Genomic DNA, 16,230 nt, shown 5'->3' with positions numbered 1-16,230 from the left:
AGGGCCATTACAGTCTAAGCCTCAAGCTAGGCCCTGCACAATGAACCGTAAGGACTGCCCACTTCTAAAGCTGCAAGGTGCAATTGATGGAATCTTCCCCAGTCTGGCTATCCATGAAAGGTGAGCTATTCTACATACTCTTTTAGCAGGACCATTGTAACTGAAGAAAACTTGTTTTTCCAGGGTTTTATTTATTTATTTAAAGGTAGAAAGAAAAGTGAGGGAGACAGAGGGAGTACGTAATCGCGATTTGCAGACAAGATTTCAATTATTATATGTTGTGAGCAAGTGACAACTTGCCCTGACTACACCTGTATTAAGATTTGATCACAAGCGAACAGGAAATACAATTCACTTTCACTTGGTCACAAGTGAAGTGGTTAGGTGGTTCTTTTGACCACCTGTGTTCGTATATACAGTATATATATATATATATATATATATATATATATATATATATATATATATATTAGTGCTGTCGAAAATAACGCGTTATTAACAAATTTGAACACCAGCCTGTTGGTGCCAGATAGGCTGGTTTGAGTATTTCTGTAACTGCTGTATCTCCTGGGATTTTCACACACAACGGTATCTAGAATTTACTCTGGATAATAGTTTTTTGGTTTTGGCATCATTCAGAGAGTGGCAGTTCTGTGGATGAGTGCTTGTTGATGAGAGAGGTCAACAGAGAATGGTCAGACTGATTCGAACTGAAAAAGTCTATGGCAACTCAGAAAACCACTCTGTACAAATGTTCAGATCCCAACTGACTCACAAGACCTTAACATTGGGACATGAACATTCGGGAGAGGTCATCAGCATTTCCATTAACTGTCCTGTCTTGATGTTTCACCACAACTTGGTAGTCCTGGAGCTCAGGGAACTAATAAGTAACTCTGGCATTTGTATATTTGGCCTTGGCCATCCACTGTAGGAGGGCATGATCAGTAACCGAGTTAAAGCTTCACCCAAGGAGGTAGTTTCCAGGACTGCACACTTTATCGTTAGGGCTTCTTTGTGTACCTGGAATGCCTTCTCAGATTCTGGGTTCCAGCTGATCTTCTCGGGCTGTCCTTTCTTGGTTAGGTTTATGAGTGGACAAGTTAAGGAGGAGAAGTGAGGAATAAAGCATTGATAATATCCAGCCAACCCAAGGAAAAGGAATTTTGTTGATGGCTGAGAGAAGTTCCACAATGCATAGTGAATAACCACATTATCCATGTAGGCATCAATGTAGGCGGCTGCATAGGATCAAAGAATGACATCCATCATGAATTGGAAAGGTGGCTGGGGCCCCATGAAGCCCAAAAGGAAGGACCCGGTACTGCAAGTCATGGTAATCTACTTCGCATTGGGGGTCAGGGGTACCTGCCAGTAAACATTTGTGTGGTCATATGTGGAAATTAACTGAGTTCTTCCCAAATGTTCAATTAGCTCATCCACCTGTGGGCATAGGACATCCGTAAAACCAGGGACCTCATTGAGCTTATGGAAGTCATTACAGAATCTATAGCTGCCATCGGGCTTTGGATACATCACAATCTGGCTGGACCATGGTGTAGGATTAACCACAAACAAAGCCATCAAATGAACACATCACATTCCACAGATCAGAGAGATCCTCCAATGAACCATTAGAGAGAGTCATAAAAACGAATATATGGCACCTAAATTGCTGAAGGAGACCGATTCTCCCATGCCTGCTCAATTTAAAACTAGGTTTTGTAATGACAGAGCTGGCCAATAAAGAAGATCCTTCTTTGTTCCACAAACTTAAACCCTCAGCATGACCTTCTGAACTTCCACACAGAGTTAAAGCAGGTTTTCTTTGAAAGGTTTCCTTGTGAGATCCACATCCCAGTCTTTGTGATTTAACACTATAAAGTATAAACCATACCTAGCCTTGCTAGATAATTCTGAAAATGACTCTATGACCTATCATCACTTGTGTATCCATGTTGTAAAACCAATGAATTAACCAGTATGATTTGTAACCAGGGATTTTCATGTTTTGTTACTTACACGTATAATATTCATGAAAGAATGTCATATGTAGTATGTAAATGCTTGTTTACGTAGAGAATGTAGATGACAACAAATGTCATGTTTCGTGTACTGTTGTTGTACAAGTTCATGATTAAACATGCACTATTTTTGAGTGGGAGTTTGTGACAATCCTCCACAAAGGATCGTAAATCAACTTTGGGAAATGGACAGACTAGTCGACATGTGACTCTGATTGGCTCAGAACACCTTTGGAGTGCAGCCAATTTCAGTTCAAAACTTTCCTAACCAAGGATGAACTTCCTCTTCTGCAGAATTGCTCTCTTGCAACGGTCTCTTTGGACCATCGCTTGGTCTGTCCTCTTCGGATCTCTTTCTGCTTCCAGATCCTTTGGAATGTAGAGTCCAAAGAAAACTCGGGACACAGAAAGTCCAGAGGAAGACTCTCACTCTCTGCTCTACGGTTCACACACATCAACATTGACGGATCTAACTTCCTACAAACGCCAAAGAACCAAGTAACACAAGGAAACACAATGCAAAGAAATGTAACAACACCCAAGTACATCTCCAGGCTTTTTGCTCAAATGGAGTATTAGTTGAATACTTTGGTAATCCGATTGCAAATCGATTTAGACTCAAAGAAGGATAAATGGTTGCCAACAGACTCCATAAAGTTCGTTTTCACTGTATTGATCATTCTGTTGATCAATGTTTTATGTGTTAGATACATTTAAGTTTGGAATAGCAATAAAGTTTGTCTGTATTCAAAGATAATTTGATTGTGGTATATTTTGATAAATAATGTCATCCCTGTTATTAAAACATTTCACTTCAGAGCGGTACCTAAATATGTGTAATATTATTTTCAATAAGCCATGAGAATAATATTACTCCAATAAGTGAATTAATCATAAGTTCCTTCTTAAAGCAAATTCCTTACATTAGAAATTGTGAGTGGATACAATGAGATGTTGTATTAAGATTTTAATGGTGGAAAATTTTATTCAGACAAATAATGTAGTTATATCTCATTTATAATGGTTGTCGAACGCGACTAATTCCATTATACATTTTCTGACATAATAATATAAAATAAGGACAATTTAATTTAATTCGTAGCTCACACATACTGTTCCTACGTATAGTGGTGGAGAATCGCAGTACTTTAATCTGTACCGTGTACAATTATACAACCAAATTTTCTACAATGGGCTGCTTGATTCCTCAGTGACCCCCATGTATAACGTCTGCTGAATCTCTTCCTCAATAGCCTCTTGGCAAGCTGCCATACAATGACTCCTGCTGGTGTGTGGATGTTGAAAACTTTGAGCAAACACTGGCATGTCTGACTATCGCTGCTTCCCAGTTTCTTTGATGTTCATTTTAGGTAGATTTAATTCTTCCTGTTTGAATTGACCTCTTATGAAATTTAATGGACTTTGCCTAATGTGCCTTTTTATGAACTATTGACTTTTCATCTGTCTGCGATCTATGCAATGTCCCCACTTCATCACCACGCTTGGATTTGACCGGCCTACCTGAGTGTGCTGGGCTACATGGAAATTAAATCTTGCTCGTGTAGATGGGCCACCAATGATGTTTTGTCTTCTACTGATTGCTCTGGCTTGCTGGAGCTTTACCGCTGATTTCCATCTGTCCAATCGGGGAACATGGTGCTTATTTGCTGCCACATGTTTTTATTGTTTTCCCAACATGGTGTTTTATTACTCTCATGTGGATTTACAGTGACTGAACTCCTCGTTACATCTTCCTGTTGGAGTCTAATATCATTGTGCTACCCTGGGAATCACACGTCGCCCCAGGTATGTCCACCGGGGATCTCGCCATGATCTCTGCTCGAGGATGCTGGCTGCCTCCCCTGACAATTAATTCTGTTTATCTGGTCTACAAATCACCATTTCCCCGCCAATTCAAGTGATGAAAGTCAGAGAGTCAATTTAAAAAATCTCAGTTTGCTGATGCACTCATCTCTCAGCTCTACTAAGAGTACAGACTATGTGACAGTCAAGATGGCCTTAGTGAATGTAAGGTCAATATCAAATAAATCTTTTTTCTAAATTACTTTTCATGTCTCATTTACAAGATGTTTTATTTTTGACTGAGACAGGTCTCTAATTTTGTACAACTCTAATTTTGTCTCTAATTTTGTACAACCAGTCCATGGTTCAATGCATAATTTGGGTCATACATTAGAACTCGTACTGTCTCATGGTTTTTGTTTCAAATTTGGAGATTTCTGATGCTGATATTTCTGAACATTATTCAGTTGTGTTTGAATCTGTTTGCCCATGTCCTTTACATCAATTTTCTCAGCCTTTACACTATTCCAGTGCTATTCATTCCTCTACCGCCAACTTATTTTTTGATTATTATTTAGCACACTTCACAGACGATGTTTCAAATGATATGGTTATTGAATATTTGTTTCAAGCTTTTAATAAATCATGTTCTATTATTCTTGACAGTGTGACTCTGTTTAAGCCAAGGAGAGTAAAGGGTGCTTCCCAGCCTTGGCTAAATTATGTCACCTGTGCTCTCAGACAACAGTGTGGAAAAGCGTAGTGAAAGTGGATAAGGGACAAGCTTCAGGTCTCATACGATATTCTAAAGGCATGTTTAATTAATGATCAAACGTCAGTAAAGGAGGCAAAATCAAAGTTCTTTTAAAATAAATTGCTTATAATGCAAATAGACCCAAAGCTTTAAGACAATTGATTCTGTTTAAACCCTATTATTATGTCTTTCCCGATAATTCCACAGAGACCTGTGTAAAAATAGTTTTATATTATGTTATTCACAAATAAAAAAAAATGTATAAATTCTACAATTGTACCTTCTATGTTGGGATATCCACAAGTATCTCCACCTGCCAGCTGTCTGTCTCATTTTCAACCAGTTTCCCCATCCCATCTAGCTGAAGTAATTTCAACAATGAAATGTTCAGGTTGCAAGTTCGATGTTCTTCATTCACGTCTTTTCAAAGATGTTTTTAAGACAATTAGTCCAAGCGTAACACCTATAATTAATAGCTCCCTAGCTAATGGACTAGTTACAGCTAGTTTTAGCTGTAACTAGTCCATTAGTTAAACCTTTGTTCATTTTTATAATTTATTTAAAACATCTTGATTCAGCAATACAAAGTAATTACAGGCCAATTTCTAAATTGACCTTTATTTCCAAGCTTTTGGAAAGATTCATCTATTCACAGATTCACTCTTATCTGAACACTTTTAACATTTTAGACATGTTTCAGTTCATTTCAGATCCTTACACAGTACTGAGTCTGCTTTGTTGAAGGTCACAAATTATATCTTGCTTGCTGGTCTCATACGCTGTTTTAGTTCCCTTTACAAAAAGCTTCACTATGATGCTGCGCTGCTAAAAGCTATGGGGGAACAATCCTAGTTGTGACCGAGCTGAAATAATGTGTGTAACACGTCAATGAACATTGACCGGAATTTATAGCCTCGGCTGATGTAATCATTAGATGCACCTGCGGCCAGGCTATAAATGGGTACGTCACCAGGTGTCGTCAGAAACTTTTTTTTCAGAGCGATTCTGTTTTGCAGAAACCCTGTCAAAACTTTCTTTCCTCTGTTAGGAGTTAGAATTGGTTAGGCAGTGTGCAGTGAATATTTTTCTGTTCTGCTTAGAAAATATTATATATATATATATATATATATATATATATATATATATATATATATTTCTAAAAAAGAAAAGAAAAAAAAGAGAGAATGACTGAAAGCCACAAATGATGCATCAGTTTTTGCTCCGTTTGTTTGGGGGTAAGAGCACGCTGCTCTCGCGTTGCAGCAGGGCGGGTGCGAGGACTGCAATTTGCTTTAACAGGCAAAGTGCTTCGCACTCGCCTCGCTTGTTCCGGGAGTCAGCACTCATGAAAAATAAAATAAACATCGTTCGTGGGGCTCTTGCATGGATTTGGCTAAGGAGCAAGAGACGGGTTGATCCCTTTCTCTCGCTCTCTCCCCAAACCCAGCTGGTCCTTCACATGATCTCGAAGCACGTTCCGACGCTTCTTCGGATCATGAGGAGGATCGCGATTCTCTTCCCGCCTCCGAGCTTTCCGTCCGCGCTAAAAAATCTACGGAGGAATTGCTCGATGTTGTTACTCGTGCGGTTGCCAGATTGGACTGGCCATTCGAAAAAGAGACCCCCAAACCCTCCAAATTAGGGGAAAGATTTTATCTTCCAGTCTAAGAAAGGGAACGCCTCATGAGTCCCTTCCCTTCTTTGATAACCTCCATGAAGAGCTTTTTTGCTCATGGAGGAACCCCTAAAAGAAAAAAAAAAGAAAACATATATATATTTTCTTCCCGTGTTCACATACCCTCGACGTCATTATATTCGACTATCGTGGGTGCTGAGGCACGGGGGTATTCAGTGATGCCGCTGGTTGGAGAGACACTTGTGGGCTATCTCTCGCCGGGCTCGGCATCGTCACTTAAGAAGCCCTCTCTCCCCTTAAAGCCTTGTAGGACAACCTTCACTTTAGTGGGAAGCAAGCCTCAGACCCGCCTCGGTCCTGTCTGAAGGAAGGCTCAAAAGCAAAGCGTGGCGAGTCATGCTCCTCCTCCCAGGGATTGGGGACAGTCTCGCCGCCCTCGCCAGCCCTGAAGCAAGACCTCAGGACTATAATTTCTAGTAAGAGAAAACCCTGACGGTCTTGCGACGGGGGAGCTTAGGGGGTAGCTCCCCTCGGGACAGGGCGTATGCTTCACTTCACCCCTCCCGGTACCCCCTCAAAGCCCCTCCATTCCCGCCACCTCTTGGTGTTTCGGGTTGCAGAGGCTTCCGTCAAAATTGGGTGTTTTCGCTGTTCCTGCATTTTATTCAGGATGCGAAACACTCGACAGCCCCTCAACAGGAAGTGTTAAAATATAATACCCATCTCAGAGATCCTGGCAGCGTGGAAACGTCTGTCAGATATATTATTTTCTGTGGGTCATATAAGGGCGTCAGAATTTAATTAACTCGCCGCTTTTCCGTGTTTCAACGGCGTGTTCTCACTACCGTAAACCGGATTTCTTTTTTATGTAAAAAAAAAACCTCAATCTCCTGGTTAAAGGGGCCATGGTATGTGTTCCCCTTCCAGAGAGAGAGTTAGGTTATTACACTAAATACTTCCCATTTCCCATGGAGGGTGAGGGGTGGTGTCTGGCTTAGATCTTAAAGCTTGAACTTCCCGTGGGTGTTCAAGTCCAAGATGATGCCTGTCAAGACGGTCGTGTCTCAAGCCCTACAACTCGTTTGGCAGGTCACCATCGATCTTATGACGCACTTCTATACTTCATTTAGAAGTTCTGCCACAACATGGAAAGTTCCTGAGGTTCGCTTCCGGGGGCGAAGTCTTCCAGAGTCAGGTTCTTTCACTCGGCCTAGCCCTTTTTACTCGCACATTCACAATGCATGATGTAGCGCTGGCTCCTTGCGATTCCGGGGCATCTGCATTCTCAATTATGTAGACGACTGGCTGATCCTAGCGCAGTTCCAGGAACTGTCAGTTCAGCACAGTGACATCGTCTTAGCTCATCTGTTTCTCTGGGGTTGAGGCTCAACGCCAAGAAAAGCGTCCTCTCTCCCACTCAGAACACTGTCTATCGGGGCATCGTATGGAGTTCATTCACAATGTGGGCACAACTGTCTCCCACTAGGATTGAGTCCATTCAGATCACCCTGAGCAATTTCAGGCTAGGTCAAGGTTGCACTGTTATCAGTATCAACGATTTTCAGGTCTCAGGGCGACCGCGTCCACGGTGATCCCTCTGGACCTTCTGCTCAGGAGACCATTTTTGTTGTGGCCCAAAGCCAGGGGATTTCTTCCAAGGGCCAAAACCCCTAGGCTAATAGGCCTTCGTTCCCTTTCTATGTGGCAGGCTGGTCCTCTCCGCTCACATTCATCAGTTTTTATGAGAAGTTGTGTTGCGATGGGTTCTCTTCGCACACATTCATCGAACTTTATGGGTTAGATGCTTTGCTACTCCGGACTCTCATGTCCTTGAGTCGACATCTCCGCTCATGCCTGAACAAGTTTGTGATGCGGCAGGTTGTCCTCTCCGCACACATTCATTGGACTTTTATAGTTTGGATGTTCTGCACTCCGGGCTCTTATGCCCTTGAGTCGACATCTCCACTCATGCCTGAACAAGTTTGTGATGCGGCAGGCTGGTCCTCTCCACACACCTTCATCAAATTGAATGGTTTAGATGTTTATGCTACTCCGGGATCTTATGCCCTTGAGTTGACATCTCAAGCTCATGGCTGAGACCTCTCGCATTTTTGTGAGTACACTGCACAACCATAGGGGTCCGGACAGCCCCCAGTGCGGCGGCATGGGTATTGCGTTCCCCATAGCGCTTAGCAGCACAGCATCATAGTGAAGCTTTTTGTAAAGGGAACGTCTCGGATTACATGTGTAACCTTTGTTCCCTGAAAAAAACGGAACTAGATGCTGCGCTTCTTTTCCGCACTGGGACGTTCCAGGACTGCTCTTCAAAAAGAAGTATCTGACGACACCTGGTGACGTATCCATTTATAGCCTGGCCGCAGGTGCATCTAATGATTACATCAGGAAATCGAATCATTTTTTTTGCATTTAAATTAATGTAAAACTGAAGTGTTGATTTTAGACTGTCCTATATCTTCCTCTTCTGTCTTGGAATCACAGTTAGGTCCACTTTCTTCCAAAGTACAAAAGGACGTTAAGAATCTTGGGATCATTTTTGACTCTTTACTTCTTTCTGATAAACAGATTAGTGATGTTATTGAGGGAAGCTACTTTCATCTCAGATCTATTGCAAAGCTAAAACATTTCCTTTCTATTAAAGATCTGTAAATTGTGATCCATGCTCTTATTGCATCGCGGCTGGACTATTCTAATTCACTGTACATTGGCCTTTCTTAATCTGCTTTATCTTGCTTACAAATTGTTCAGAATGTGGCAGCCAGGTTTTTAACAGCTTCCTGTTATGTTCAGTGTTGATTTTAAAATCTTTCTTTTTGTTTAATTTTAATTAAATTTTAAAGATAGGCAGGCGATGCTGATTTGAAACAGTTAAAAACTAACTACCTTATTACTCCAGATACATATTTTATGAGTTTTTTTTTACTCAGAAGTACCACTGCAGGACTTGGTTGTCCATTAGCAACAAACAGTTTCCCACTTGCTCACCAGATGGCAGTGTAGTCTCACTTCCAACATGTCTGTTTCCATGGGTTCCCTGAAACTGATTTTCTTGGCATCAATTTCGTGTAAGTATCACTATCAACCTCCGTTAATTTGAAACTAAAACTGCATAAGAAGAATCATAAGTGTATATAGACACAGTAAATGCCAATTAGTAGATTTTATCTCTTCTGGATTTTTCCCCTGGTGCAGCTCTATTTCAACGTAGCAGATTTGCAACGTGTGGCCAGATAGGTACCACTGGATACCACATGCTTTATCTACTAGTTTGCCTATATTTTGAGCAACAGTTTATACTAGGGTTATTTTCCTATCACCAGTGTTTACGTATTACTTTGAGGTGTCACTGAGGGTATATCATATGGAAAATTTAATAATTTGGAGTGAAGTTACAAACAATCAGAGGCAGATTTGATCAAAAGCAATGGCACAACACCATGTTCATTTGACTGTGCAGTGAGGAAAACTGATGTAGCCTAAATTCCATGGCACATTTATTAGTACAGATCATTGTGTCAAAGCATTTTTTGGCAAACTACCTTACAGAATACTCTCTATGCAGGATTTGCAGTGTGTTATGGCAGGCAGACGAAAGATTTACTCAGCCAGGGAAGTCATCGAGTACATTTGCCTTCCTGATGGTGCTTTATCTGACACAGAATCCATTCCAGACGATAAAATTGCTGATCCAGATTTTGAGGAATCTCCTGAAGCATACGAGTCTGACTCCAGATTTGATGATGATAAGCCACTTGCAGCAATACCAAAAGCTAATCTCAACCACCTTGATGTTGAAATTCATAACATACATGCAGACAGTGACACTGAGGTCCCAGATGACAATGAACCTCAGCCAGGCCCAGCTCCAGTCAACAAAGAGTTTTCTTGGAGGCAGAGGAAACCCCCAGCAGCTGACATAGACTCTTCATTCCGAGGACCTGCATTCTCACCTCCCCCAGACGAAATACCAAGTCCAAAGTGGTATTTTGATCAGTTCATGGACAAATCTGTGTTTGAACATATTTCTCACCAATCTAACTTGTATGCAGTTATGAAGAATGGCTCAGAACTGAAAACAACCCCTTCTGAAATAGAGCAATTCATTGGTTTACACATCTTGATGACCGTAGTACGTATGCCATCGTACCGCATGTACTGGCAGATGGCAACCCGCTACGACCCAATTGCGACAGTCATGGGACGTAAGCGATTTGATAATCTGCATACATACATCCACATGAACGACAATACCAATGTGAAGCAAAAGGGTGAGCCTGGATACGATCCATTATTCAAGGTGCGTCCAGTTCTTGAGAAAGTCCGTGCCAACTGTTTGAAGGTTGAACCAGAAGAAAACCATTCCATTGATGAGCAGATGATCCCCTTCAAAGGAAAGATTGGAATGAAATAGTATATCAAGAACAAGCCGCATAAATGGGGAATCAAGGTCTTTACTCGTGCAGGTGTCACTGGACTAGTCTATGACTTTGAAGTATACACTGGAAAAGGGACCGTGACCAATGAGCGTGGACTTCGTGTTGCCGGTGAAGTTGTGCTTCGTCTCGTATCAGAAGTTCCAAAAGGACTAAACTACAAGTGCTTCTTCGACAACTGGTTCACTTCCCCTGAACTCATTGTGGAACTGAAGAAAATGGGAATTCTAACAGTTGCTACCATCAATCGTAACCGTCTCCGTGGATGTACCCTCAAGAGTGACAAGGAACTCTCAAATGCCGGGCGTGGTGCGTATGAAGTGAAATATGAAAAGACAAGTGGGATGTCCATCGTGAAGTGGTATGATAACAAGGCAGTGTTGCTGGCGTCATCCTTCATTGGCCCTGAACCTGTTGAGAGATGCAGAAGGTGGTCGAAAGAGAAGAAGGAATATGTGGAAGTGGACAGACCCCACATTGTCAAGGTGTACAACCACAACATGGGAGGAGTAGACTTAGCAGACATGTTTGCAGCTCTCTATCGCATTGACATCCGCCCACGTCGTTGGTATCTGCGCATTTTGTACTACTTGATTGACCTATCACTGGTCAATGGTTGGCTCCTCTATCGCCGTCATCTCACCCAGAAGCAGGAGAAGAAGTATATGCCACTTCTTGACTTCCGTGTTCAAGTTGCAGATGCCCTCATCAAGGTTGGCAAACAGGCTGACTTGAACAGTAGGAAAAGAGGACGACCGTCATTGGAAGATGATCCAATGTCCCATCAAGCTGCCCCACCTCCAACTCCACTTCAGAGGATCTCTGCACCATCGGTTGATGTCAGATTAGACCGATGCGATCATTTCCCCATCCATGCTGAGAAACGTGGACGATGCAGACTGTGCAAGAATGGCTACACGCAAATGGCCTGCCTGAAGTGCAAAGTACTTCTGTGCTTTACAAAAGACAAAAACTGTTTCTTGGAGTACCACATGACAAAGTGACTTGGAAACATGCCCTACTCAATGAGGATTTGAGATATTGGATTTGGATCCCATATTGTTTTTGTTGTTGTTCTGCCACTGAAAAGCACTTTGTTACATTGTTTGAAAAGTTGTATATAAAAAGTTATTGTTCATATCACAATAACTTATAATTAATAATGAAATAACTAATGATCCAGCTGTGATTTCTAATGCCTTTAGTTTGCTTTTTTCTCAAATACCGCTTGTCCAACCTCCTGTTTTTCTCGCAGACCCGTGTCTTAACAGCCAACCCTGCGGTAGTTCTTTCAAATTTAGACTTGTTAGATCAATGGAAGTTCAACAGGCTATTAATAAGCTTTCCAATAGCAGTAGTCCTGGCCCTGATGGTCTTGAGGGTAAGTTTATTAAACTTGCCTCGCATGTACTAGCACCACCATTGGCTGTGCTTTTTAATATGTCATTTGATACATGTGAAGTGCCTCTTGCTTGGAAATGTACTAAAGTTATTCCTTTGCACAAAGGTGGAGACTCACAAATTCTGAACAATTATAGGCCAATATCAATAATTAATAGTGTGGTTAAAGTTTTTGAGAAAATCATTTTTAATCAATTATCTGGTTATTTATCTGATAATAATTTACTTACTCAATGCCAATCAGGTTTCAGAAAACACTTTTCCACTACCACTGCTCTCTTAAAACTCTCTAATGATATATTTTCTAGTTTTGATGACAATCTGTGTACCGGTGCCATTTTCTTAGATCTCTCCAAAGCCTTTGATTTAGTTGATCACTATATTCTATTAGATAAATTGCATGCTATTGGTCTCATGAGATCATCTTTACTCTGGTTTAATAGCTATTTTCATCATCGTCGTCAGGGGTGTCCTACAGGGGTTGTCAGTCAGAGTATACAGGTATAGTAAAAGGCATCCCTCAAGGTTCTTCTTTGGGACCATTATTATTTTCTATTTTTGTTAATGACATGCCCTTATGTTGTACAGACTGTAATATTCATCTTTATGCCGATGATACAGTCATTTACTGTAGTAAACCCACTATCTCCGGGATAAACCTCGCTTTACAGTATGACTTTAATTCTATACAGCAGTGGCTATTGGCAAATAAACTTCTCCTTAATAAATCAAAGTCCTACTCTTTATTATTCCATAGAAAAACCTTGGATATAGGTGAAAACAACCTTAATCTTTGTTTTCTTGATTCCTCTCCTTTAGAGTCAACTGAGACCTTTAAATATCTTGGTGTTTGGTTGGAAACTGATTTATCTTTCAAAACTCATGTACAAGCATTGACAAACAAACTTAACTCTCGTCTTAAAATACTTTATCAATCTGTTAAATGTTTTAATTTTCCGGTCAGGAAAAGAATAGTCTTACAGCTGCTTCTGCCTATTTTGGACTATGCCGACATTATTTATCAGAACTCTCCTGCTTCTTGTTTGCATTCCATTGATGTGGTCTACAACAGTCTTTGCCGTTTTGTTCTCCGTTGTCCCTTCAGGACACACCACTGTGTGTTATACAGACAGTTGTCCTGGTTGGCCCCTTCGGCCAGGAGACAGTCTCACTGGTTACAGTTTATTTTTAAAAGTTTTTACTTGAATTATCCAGTTTATCTCAAGCAACACTTGGTGCTTTATAATTCAGCTATACAGCCTGCGATACAATGATCAGATTTTTTTTGTTGTTCCTAGAGTTAAAAAACAAGTAGGCAAGTATGCATTTTGTTTTAAGGCTCCATATGATTGGAACAATCTTCCTCTTTTTATCCGTTCTTTAACTTCACTTACAGCGTTTCGAAGGGCTCTCGAGGAAAATCTTCGGAATATTTGTCATTGTTTCTAGTTTTGTTTGTTTGACCATGGGCTTCAATGGTCATGTGTTTATTAATTCTAATTTTTATGTCTTCATTTTTATTCATTTATTTATTATTATTGTTATTTTTATCCTCAATTTATTTTTTCTTTTTTTTTCTTTTTTTCTTTTGTATTACTCTTAGTCCTTGACCTTGTGCAATGCTAGTCATGTGGTTGTTTCTCTATCATGTTATCTATAGGGATCGTGTTGGGTAGGGTGGGGTTGAGCATTGTGAGCTGGTGTGTGTGTGTTGTTGTGTTTTGTTGTGCGGTTTTTGACCGTGATATTTGCTCTGCTGTTTTGGTTCTTTTTTGCTTTGATGTACTGGAGGACCCCCTCAAAACGAGATGCTTCATCTCAAGGGGTTAATCCTCGTAATAAAGATATGTTTATAAATAAATAAAATAAATAAATATCATATTCAGTCGTCAGTGTCTAATTACCACACTGGGCCAATGTTGCAAATCTGCAACATCCCAGAACGCCTTGCATGTGAAGGTCTCTCTAAAAAAAAAAGTCAGGATTCTATTGTACTACCCCATATGATAATTTTCCCCAAATATCAGATTTTTCCTGTTACTAAAACTTAATTTGAGCCTGAGAGGGTTAAATGATGGATGTTTAATTATTGTGATTCGTATGTATATGCTTTTTTATTGATTTTATTCTTGATATATTTCCTCTTTTTTATTATGTTTCATTGCTGGGCATGCTGGGACTCAAGGAGGTGTTCCTTCCAGGTGGCATGACTCTGTCGATCCATTCCTGTATTTCCAGTAAATGTTTGATGAGATCGATGGGGCAATGGTTGTTGCTCCCATGATCTCTTTCCAACAGCCCCCAGGTTTGTCTCCAGAACAGCAGTTAAAACGAAGTGAAGCTATTGGAGGCTTGGGGCACCTCCAAACAGGACATAAGGCATCATGAGGTCTCAGTCATGGCCATCCGTAGACATATCCAAGCGCAACATGCATTTGAGGAATTGGTTAAAGCCAGTCATGACCCAAGAGGACGAGAACAGGGAGAGGCTTCAACAGCCCTGCTTCTGCGGTCCAGGAACCCAGGCCCGCAGAGATGGAAGCAGTGGTAGATGCCATATACAGGGCATTACCAAGGACACAGGTGACTGGAATGATGATCAAGAAGTCAGGCTGAGCCAAACTAATGTAGCTTCCAGAGTCTAACAGGGCACAAGTCTGCTCCCCATTCAGCCTCCCTTACAGATATGGCGCATTTACAGGGGCCCCTGACGCAGCAACCAGCCAGCAAACCAAACTCATTCCTGGATTTGGATCGGTCAATATCAATTCTTCTTGCAGGTTGTTGAGTGTTGCACAGTGGTCTGCCCGTGGGGTGCCCTCTGCCGGTTTCCGCTCTGGCAGGCCCCTTTGAGTCAGTCAGGATGGTGGGATTAGTGAAACCCACCGCTTTCCGCTGTGGCCGAGGAATGCATGCAGGAGTTTACCCATAACCACTTTTTCTGCTACTTAAAGGATATTAGGGTTTCCTTGTAGTAACCAAAATCGAGCCAGATGGGACAAGTGGGCAGCTTGGACGCAGATCGGGACAAGAGGTTCGTTCAGCCACTCGAAGAACCGTTTAGCAGCACACACCAGTGACAACCCACCCACGTGTGGATTACTCACTTCAAGGTCTCGTAATCGTAAAAGGCAACTGTTCTTAACCTGTCAAATTGGGGCAATATTGGGGCGACTCATCCCTAATTAATTATTAAATTGCAATTTTAGCATGTCATGAGCAAGTCTGTTACCTTCTCAGTGTCACAGCTCCAACAACTGAAGAAATCTTTTAGAAACTTCTTTGGAGAAACAGTTTAACAAATGCAGGGATCCAACATATCAAGGCCTTTTGCAATTTTACAGTAAGACAAAAGTATAAAATTATATACAATCAAACGCAAACAGCGCTCCTGGGCAGACCCTGAAATATTGGTGCATATTTATTTTCTTAGAGTTTAGGTGAGACTCTATCATGCATGCATACTTATACTCTTTAGTAAATCCCAGGCAAGCTGCTTTTGCTCAAATTACAGAGCGGGTGGAAATCTTCAGTGCAGCTTTTCACAGACTCTGCGCTGTGCCACCTTGAGTCTGTACTGTCAATACATTGTGAAGATATTTCCGGTTCTCAATAACAACTAACAACAGAACAAACTCTGAAGGAGTAAAAATTGAATAAAAAAAAAAAAGCAGTGGGATGTTCCAAAATATAATCACTGCAATATTATCCTTCAGCTCACATTCCACTAAAGATAAGAGGCCCTCTCCTGTGCAAACGCAATCCTGTCCATTGAGGGATGTTGAAAAGCTCTAACAGTTATTATGAAGCAAAATAACAAGCTCTTGTGCGTGGATTGATTGTTTAGCAAATCGTCGATCTTTATAAGAGATTTGTAAATCAGAGCTAAGTCACCATTATGGGCTGCCGCCACTGTGGTGCTTTTGATTTTCTGTCAACATCCATTGACAAAAACCCAGCACGATCTGTTGACAAAACATGAAGCGGGGCCAATAAATGGATTGAAGCTATCACTCTGTGTTGCGGCATTGAAAGTGCATCAGTCAGTTTGAGGCATTTCACTCCTTTATTTTAGACATATTCTATAATTTTTTGTCTTTATGTAGTGAAGATCAAGGGGAAAAATGCATAATATAGAAGCAGTTGGAGGTGATAAAGAGG

At 41.1% G+C, this 16,230-nt stretch overlaps 1 protein-coding gene across 1 annotated transcript; it reads left to right on the top strand.

Moving 5' to 3' along the window:
• Window positions 1-9,812: 9,812 nt before the first annotated feature.
• LOC127641294 (piggyBac transposable element-derived protein 2-like) lies at window positions 9,813-11,672 on the top strand. Its single transcript, XM_052124202.1, has 2 exons — window positions 9,813-10,566; window positions 10,699-11,672. The coding sequence occupies exons 1-2, from the start codon at window positions 9,813-9,815 to the stop codon at window positions 11,670-11,672; spliced, it is 1,728 nt and encodes a 575-aa protein (XP_051980162.1).
• The last annotated feature ends 4,558 nt before the right edge of the window (window positions 11,673-16,230 follow it).

The sequence above is a fragment of the Xyrauchen texanus genome, chromosome 4 (genome assembly GCF_025860055.1).
Source record: "Xyrauchen texanus isolate HMW12.3.18 chromosome 4, RBS_HiC_50CHRs, whole genome shotgun sequence".
Lineage (NCBI taxonomy): Eukaryota > Metazoa > Chordata > Actinopteri > Cypriniformes > Catostomidae > Xyrauchen > Xyrauchen texanus.
The sequence above is the reverse complement of the archived record's forward strand: the minus strand, read 5'-3'. Positions and strand labels throughout refer to the sequence as shown.